The 8,840-nt window shown below is 35.6% G+C and overlaps 1 protein-coding gene across 1 annotated transcript; it reads left to right on the top strand.

Moving 5' to 3' along the window:
- The first annotated feature begins 328 nt into the window (after positions 1–328).
- Positions 329–8,578, top strand: LOC141337873 (uncharacterized). The gene is made up of 4 exons (XM_073843452.1): positions 329–341; positions 829–1,443; positions 3,128–5,422; positions 6,528–8,578. The coding sequence occupies exons 1-4, from the start codon at positions 329–331 to the stop codon at positions 8,438–8,440; spliced, it is 4,836 nt and encodes a 1,611-aa protein (XP_073699553.1). The 3' UTR covers positions 8,441–8,578.
- Positions 8,579–8,840: the final 262 nt, after the last annotated feature.

The raw sequence follows: 8,840 nt of genomic DNA, 5'->3' as shown, positions 1-8,840 counted from the left end.
TATACGATAACATTGGATCCAGATCAAGTTACAAGTGACTTACACACTAAGCATAATATCCAACCTTCTTTTTCCACATCACCCTGATACTAGCTGAAACAGGCTAATATATATTCCAATGTAGTATTTTAAGACTAGTTAGCATATTACATTGATGCAATTCCAAATACAGATGAAGAAATCCTCCTCGTTTTCAAAACACTTTCTTTCCAAATACGCAAGCAAACTCCATCAAGTTTACTGGCAGTTGTGGCCTATTGGTCAGAGAGATGGACTTGAAAGCTAAAGGTTGTAGGTTTAAGTCTCAGTTCCCTGGGCACCTCAGAAAATGGCTGCAGCTGGTAAGTATGTTTGTGTGTGCACTTGGATGGGATAAATGCTGAGCACAGATTCTGAGTATGGGACATTTTTTTTCCTACTTACTGTACTGGTTACTGTACTGAATCAGAGTTAGTGGCTCCTTGATGACAACAGGGCTCTATGCATTTGCCATTCTTATTTTTGGTGAACGAAATGTGGTGATGTCTAATTAATGATTATCCCAATAGTAAGTCAATAAACATTACTACGGTGGTAACAAGAATTGGAAAACTAGAGATTTTTTGGTACCCAAGAGGAAAACTGCTTGTAAATCATGCTGAAAGATTATTTTTATTGGAAAAAATGCCAGTACTTTTTTGAGTGTTGTGTTTGGAGGTAAATGTAGTAGAAGGGGATAGACATTGCAGTTTGCATGGTAGAAAAAATCATTATGTCTTTGGAATGATCCCTTAACATGAAGACCCATTATGTGTTTTTTTTTTTTTTTTTTTTTTTTTTTTTTTTCAGTGTGTGAACTGAGGATTGTGCTGCTAGGAAAGAATGAATCAGAGACCAGCCCGGTGGGAAATGCTATACTGGGCACAGCAGCATTTCACAGTAAAGCTCCATCTTATTCACAGCAGTACAGTATGAGAATCCGAGGAGATGTGGAGGGAAGACACATCACAGTCATCAACACTCACCTGCTCCAGCCAGATCTCTCAAAACAACAGGTGACACAGGGAGTTAGAGAGTGCGTGTCTCTGTCTGCTCCAGGACCTCATGTGTTCGTACTCGTACTGCAGTATAAGGACTTTAATGAGAACAAAAGACACAGAGTGAAATATGTGCTGAACCTCTTCAGTGAGCAGGCCCTTAATCACACTATAGTGCTGACTACTGATGAAGAGCCACGCACATCCAAACTGACTTCTATCTTATGGAATAAGGCTATTCATGATTTAATAAAGGAGTGTGGAGGAAGACATCTGAAGTTTGATACAGGAAACGTAGGATGGCAGTCAGAGTTGTTCAGAAGGACAGAAGAGATACTCAAGAAAGAACATGAAAAATTTCTCATCGGTAACATGTATGAGGATGAAGGTAATGGATCATCAGTGGACGAAGATCCGAGCAAATCTGGTGAGATGCCAGCATTGTTCCAAAATTAATATAGGCATTAGTTATAAGTTAATAAATACAGTTATAAATGCTTTGTTTTTGAGCATATATATTATGTTTAAAAACTGTATTTTCATACTTTATTGCTGATCAATTTATAATTTCTAAATTATTACGTTATTTACAAACCAGTTATTTAGGGGTTTTCAGTGGTTCATAAGATCATATAGAAAGTGTAAGTAAATGTTTAATAACATATTTAAATGTACATTTTTAAATATTAATTAGACACATGATAATAGTTGCTCAGTAAAGGCTTTATTAACACATTCCTGTTGTAATTCACAATTAAGTCAGGTAGTTATAAAACATACAGTAGTTGCCAGCTTGTAAAGCATTTACAAAGGAGTTTTTGTGAGCTCATCTAAAACTATTTATACCATGTAAAGCATTTACAAAGGAGATTTAAGGGCTCATTTATTTTCCAAACAGAAATGTTAAACCCAACACAAATGGATACAGAACAAAGAAATATTTTTTTTTCAAGATGGCAAAAAATGAAACTGTACACTTGATAAAATAATGAAAAACCTCTGCAATTTCATAGAAACATATAAATAAAAATGTTCAAGTGTACAGTTGTGCACAGTTGAGTTTTTTTTTTTTTTTTGCATCTTGAAATAAATGTTAGGAAGATAACTGAGACTTTAAACCTCCTTTGTAATAGTTATGCTTATAAGTCAAGAACAGGGCATTTATAGCTGTATTTATAAACTGCTTACTAATGACTGTTAATGTTGGGACAATGCTTTGTAAAGGATGAACTGACTATTTGCTAATGGTAACCTAATAGTTCATAGCATGCAGTTATTATAAAGTGTTACCAGCATTGTCCTTTAATAATACGGTGTTGTAAAGACAGGAAATGGGGAGTACTACTACTGCCAGAGCTGACTGGATTACTTACAAATTGTAATCATTACTGATTACACATTACATGATAAAAACTGTGGTCAGTAACGTATTCTAGGTTACTCGTTTTAAGTAATGATTACTTTAAGGCTAGTTTTTTATCTATCTTGTTTTAAACTTACCATTGAATGTACCATATTAAATTAAAAAAGCTAAGAGAATGCATTATACATTACATTAAACCAGGGTTTCCCAAACGAGGCTTAATGAAAGAACGACAGTGGGTTTGTGACTTGATAAACAGCCAAACATTAATTAAACACTAAAATTATAAATAATTTGTTTACCAAAATGCCAATATGACAATTAAGTGATATTGAAACTGTATAGATGCAAATGAGTTAAATTCTTGAAATATTACAAGAGACACACAGAGCTATTGTGTGGTTATGGAACACTTGCAATAAGCATGTGGACTACTTCACTGTACATTTGCGAAGTCTTCAGAGCTTGACAGTAAAACACTTAAATATTTTTGTTATGAAAAAAAAAAAAAAAACTTTGATTTTGTATTCAGGCAAGAAAGGCAATCACATGTCTTGGGTGAACTGTTTCTCCTAAGGCTGTAAAGTTTGTGCACACTGTTTGTGTATTGTCGTAGGTCCACGGAGAACTATTTTACTCAAAATATGTCAGTTCCCACAAGGTAGCCTTCAGCTGATAAAATAATATTGTGAATTATTCATTCATACCCAAACTGAACTAAGTCTACTGTCTGTAAATATTGTTTCAGTTATGACATCTGGAAAAGCAAAGCTGAACATTGTGCTGTGTGGATATAATACAACACTCAAGAACTCAGTGTCTGAAATGTTTAGAGGGACCATAAAGCAGACAGAAAGGAGCAATGTGTTTGTAAAAAATGAGGAGATGATAAACGAATGGCAGATCAGTGTAATAGAGCTTCCAGCTCTAACTCAGCTCTCAGAGGAGGAAGTGATGCATGAGACTCACCACTGTGTGTCTCTCTGTGATCCTGGAGTTCATGTTTTCATCCTCATCATTCCTGATGCTCCACTTAATAATGAAGACAGAGCGGAAATAGAGGAGATCCAGAGGATATTCAGCTCAAGAATCAACAAACACATCATGATCCTCATAAAGCAGAATTCAGAGCATCAGACAGCAGAACTAAATGAAGAAACACAGTCTGTCATTCAGAGATTTGGAGGAAGACATCAGTTCATTGACCTGAACACACAAGTGTCTGTGTTGATGGAGAAACTGGAGCAGATGGTTGAGGAAAATAGTGGTGTTTGTTTCTCCACAGTGACATTGTTCGAGGCACATCTAGGTTTAGATTTAAGAGAGAGAGAAGATGATCTGAGGATTGTGCTGCTGGGAAAAACTGGAGTTGGGAAGAGTTCAACTGGAAACATAATTTTAGGAAAAGATACATTTAAGGCAGAAGCATGTCCTGTGTCTGTAACTAAAAACTGTCAGAAAGTGACAGCTGAAATCGATGGCAGACACATTACTGTGATCGACACTCCAGGACTGTTTGATACTAAACGCAGTAATGAAGAAATACAGAGAGAAATCAGCAACTGCATCCCCATGATTCTGCCTGGACCACATGTGTTTCTCTTAATGATTTCAGTGGGACGATTCACTGAAGAAGAACAAACCGCAGTGAAGATCATCCAAGACATATTTGGAGAAAGCTCTTTAAAGTACACCATAGTGCTCTTCACCAGAGGAGATGATCTGAAGAACAAAACCATTGAACAGTATCTGTTACAACCTACACCTGCATTAAAAAAACTGATAGAATCATGTGGAAACAGATTCCATGTGTTTAATAATAAAGAGACTGAAGACCGAACACAGGTGACTGATCTACTGCAGAAGATAGACAACATGGTGAAAGCAAACGGAGACAGTTACTACTCATGTAAGATGTTCAGAGAGATGGAGAGACAAAAACAAGACAGACAGATGAAGATACTGATAGAGAAAGTGGAGCAAGTGAACAGAGAAAGAGAAGAACTGATTAACAAACATAAAGAAGAGAAAAAGAGGATAAAGATTATGATGGAAAAAGAAAAACAGAATCATGATAAGGAAAATGATAATTGGAGAAATGAAAAGCAGGCAATGCGGGACGAACATAATCAGAAACTTCAGCAAGAAATAGAGAGAAGTCAGAAAGTTAGAGAAGATCTTCAGACCAAACATGAAGAAGAAAGAGAGAGGATGAAGAAGAGAATGGAGGAAGAAAGACAGAATCATGACAAAGAAAGAGAGAGAACCAAGGTGGAACTTATTAAGAGAGAAGAGCAATATAAAAAAAGTATTATAGAAAAAGAGGAACAAGAGAAAAAGTTGCGAGAAGAGCAGAAAGGAGAACGAGAGGAATGGGAGAAACAGAAACAACAGGAAAGACGAAGAAGAGAAGAAGAGGAGGAGAAATGGAGAAAGAAAGAACAAGCGATGTGGGATGAACATAATCAGAAACTAGAAGAAGAGAGGAAGAGAAGTCAGAAAGAAAGAGAAGATCTTCAGTTAAAAAATGAAGAAGAAAAAAAGAAGATGGAGATGTTGATGGAGGAAGAAAGAAATAATCACGAGAAATACAGAAAGAAAAGAGAGGAGGAGTTTAGAGAGAGTGAAGAACGATATAAAACAGAGATGAAATCAGAACGAGAGGAATGGGAGAAACAGAAAAAAGAAGCAAGACAAAGAAGAGGTGAAGAGGAGGAGAGAAGAAGAATAATGGAACAGAGAACATGGGATGAATATTGTCAAAATCTTAAACAAGAGAAAGAACGGATGAAGAAAATAATGGAGGAAGAAAGACAGAACCTTGACAAACAGAGACAGAGAAGAGAAGAGGAACATCTAAAAAGTGAAGAACAATATAAAAGAGACATTAAAGAAAAAGAGGAACAAGAGAGACAGATACGAGAGGAGATGAAGAGTGAACGAGAGGAATGGGAGAAACGCAAACGACAGGAAGAAAAGGAGAGAAAAAGACATAGTTTAATTGAACCTTATACAGGAACACTTAAGTCTCTGCACACAAACAGTAAGTCAAAACAATAATCAGCTAATTTTTTTATTAATTTGCACAAAAAAAAAATAGGTTGACACTCTTCTTTTACTGAACTATAGTGTACTTTTCAGCCGTTTGTAAACCAGATACACTTAAAGGGATAGTCATTAATTACTCAACCAAACTAGTAAGATCTTTGTTCATCTTCGGAGCACAAATTAAGATTTGATGAAATCCGAGGGCCAGATCATATGGTTTAGTCCGTGTTGTCCCCTCTAGTTTTATTTCCCATTGGTTTAGTCTTGCCCATATTTGTATTTCCCCCTTGTTATCTCGTTTTTAACCACGCCCTGTTTTATGTGTATATCAGTCTGTGTCTGCTCACTCCCCTTTGTCCGTCGATATTCGTTTCTTCTTGTTTTGTGTTTGATCCATGTTCTTTCGTTTGTTTTCAATAAATATTAGTGTTTTCATTTACTCCGGTTCCTGCTCCTTCATCTGCACTCCTCAACCTGCTAACTGTGACAGTAATACCATCGATAAAACAGTCCATGTGACATCAATGGTTCAACTGTAATTTTATGAAGCTACAAGAATACTTTTTCTCTGAAAAAAATAAATAAATAATAATAATAGCAACTTTATTTAACAATTCTTCTTTTCCACATCACCATATCCTCCACCATTATCGAGAGTACCACAACACGTCACGACTTTCATTTGTTCCACATTCCTTATTAACAAGCACCTTTTTTTTGTTGTTGTTGAAAAGGCTTTCTGTTATTTGGTCAGGTTTCAAGATCTTTTATTTAATTTGTATTTGTATTTAGAGTAATACACTATGTATAATTGTCCTACAGTAAAATATACTGTTTCATTTTCAGAGATTACTAACATTGTAGTAATAATAATAATTATAATAAACAATAATATTAAACAACATTAAAATTCAGAGAAAATAGTTAGCCTAAATATTATTTAATGGGATAATGGATAGGTGGTGAACCAGAATCATTGAGAACCACTGAGATGGACTGTTGCAAATAGTTTACATTTTAGATTTGAGTTCAAGACTGGGTCAGGGTCAAATGTAATAAATTGTTGCCAATCTGTTAACTCCATTATTTATCATTTTCAGATGATAAGGTTTCTCCATCAGATTCAGGATGTTTGAGAATCTTGCTGCTTGGGAGGACAGGAAGTGGAAAGTCTGCGACAGGAAACACTATCCTTGGAAAAAATGAGTTTCACAGTATAGACAGTTCAGAGTTGGTGACCACTGTTTGTCAGAAGAGAGTTGGTGAAGTTGATGGTCGATCAGTAGCTGTTATTGATACTCCAGGACTCGATGCGACACTGACAAAAGAAAAAGTGCTGGAAGAAATAATGAACTGTATTTCACTGTCAGCACCTGGACCACATGCGATCATCATTGTGCTGAATTTAGGAAAAATCACCAAAGAGGAGAAACACACTTTAGATATGATCAAGATGCTATTTGGACCGAAGGCAGCCGATTTCTGCATTGTTCTCTTCAATAGAGAAGATTATCTTCCAACAGAGTTCAACCTTATTCACCTCATTACAGGCCAACTGAGAAGACAAACAATACAACAATATTTAGAGGAAAATAAAAATGTTGAAATCAAGAAACTGACCAGTGACTGTGGAAACAGATTTCTGGTTTTTAACAACACAGAAACAGAAGATAAGACACAAGTTACTCATCTGTTCAGTATGATAGAAAAGATGAATCATGGCAGACATTTCACTAATGAGATGTTTGAGGAGGCAGCAATCTCCATTGAAAAGGGAATGGAAATAATAGACATGAATGAAAGACAAAATCAGGATCAAGTTAAAGAATTAGAAGCCAAATATGACATGGAAGATGCAATCATAAGAATGAGACTAGAAGAGAAGAAACAAAAGATAGATGAGGAAAGAGAGAGACTTAAGAACAAACTCAGAGAACAAGAGGAAACACTCAGGAGAGAGTTTGAGAATAAAAAAAAATTAGAGCAGGAGCAACAAAAGATGGAGGATCAGAAACGATCCGAAGAGGAAGAACAGGAAAGAGCTGAATATGATCAAATAATAAGGGAGGAGAAGAGAAAGATTGAAGATAAAATAAAACAGTATGAAAAACAGCTAAGAGAAAGCGAAGAAGAGGATAGAAAGAGAGGAGAAGAATATAAACGAGAACAAGAAGATATGAATAATGATCATGAACACATCATGGCAGAGTTAAGAAATAAATATGAAGATGAAATAAAAATTAGAGATTCAGATGAACAAACGAGGAAGGAAAAAGGAGAGAAAGAGAGAGAAGAGTGGAAGAGAAAAATAAAAGAGGCTGAAAATGACAAAGAGACTCAAGAGAAAATTAAACGACAGCAGAGAGAATGGGAGGAAGAGAAGAAACGACAGATGAGAAAACAGGAGAAAGAAGAAAGAGAGAGACAAGAGACACACGAGAAACAGCTGAGAGAAAAACAAGAAAAACTGGAGAAAATACAGAAGGAATTTGAAACCAAGAGAGAAGAAGATGAACAGAAGAAAGAGGATGAGAGAGAGAAACTAAAAAGAGATACAGAAAAAAAAAAGAAAGATCATGAAGAAAAGATAAATGAAATGGAGAGACGCTATGAGCAGCTGAAGCGAGAAAGAAAAGAGGAGCGGAAGAGAGGAAAACGAGAGGATGAAGAGAGACTAGTGGAGAAGAGAAAGAGATGGGAGAAAATGATAGAAGATATTAGACGAGAGCAAGAGGAGGAGATCAGGAGAAGAGAAAGAGAGGAGAGAAAAAGAATAGACAGAGAAGAAAAAGAGTGTGATGAAATGAAACAGAAACTTAAAGAGGAAATAGCGAAGTTGAAGAAGAAACATGAAGATGAAGCCGGCAATCAAAGAGAAGAATTGAATGATTTCAGAAAGAGAAAAGAGCAGCACATTCAGGAGCTCAAGGACAGACTTGAAGAGTTTCAAAAACAACTGAATGAAGTTAAAAGGTTAAGACAGGAGCTAGAAGATAAATGTAATGTCATGTGAAAGATTTTTAAACATTATTAATCAGACAAAATAAATGACACTTTTGATCTTTTGTAGTGAATTTGAAGGGTTTTTCTATATTTTTCTTTCTAACTATTCATTTAATCAGGGTTATTCCTATATGCTCCTGAAGGCTCACTGTCAGTTTAATCACTTACACACCTGTCAGTTATTAATCATGTGGACCTTGATGAAGGGTTTGATTAGAGTTAAGGTTCTGCAGGAGCAGATTTTTATAGACCTGAACTTAAATGATCATACAATATTAATTTTCTTGTGGTATATTTTAAAACATGATGACTTATAGCAGACAAAAAAGAGAGAAAACTGATGTTAGCTGTTCATGGACGGTAAAATCTGACCTTTTCAAAAGTTGTTAAAGGAAGTTTTTATTTGCTTC

The sequence above is a fragment of the Garra rufa genome, chromosome 7 (genome assembly GCF_049309525.1).
Source record: "Garra rufa chromosome 7, GarRuf1.0, whole genome shotgun sequence".
NCBI lineage: Eukaryota > Metazoa > Chordata > Actinopteri > Cypriniformes > Cyprinidae > Garra > Garra rufa.
Note: the sequence above shows the minus strand (reverse complement) of the source record. Positions and strands in the feature narration are given on the sequence as shown.

Coding starts and splice junctions, on each gene's coding strand:
- LOC141337873 (XM_073843452.1), top strand. Junction 1,444..3,127: donor CGAAGATCCGAGCAAATCTG/GTGAGATGCCAG, acceptor ATATTGTTTCAG/TTATGACATCTGGAAAAGCA. Junction 5,423..6,527: donor TAAGTCTCTGCACACAAACA/GTAAGTCAAAAC, acceptor TATCATTTTCAG/ATGATAAGGTTTCTCCATCA.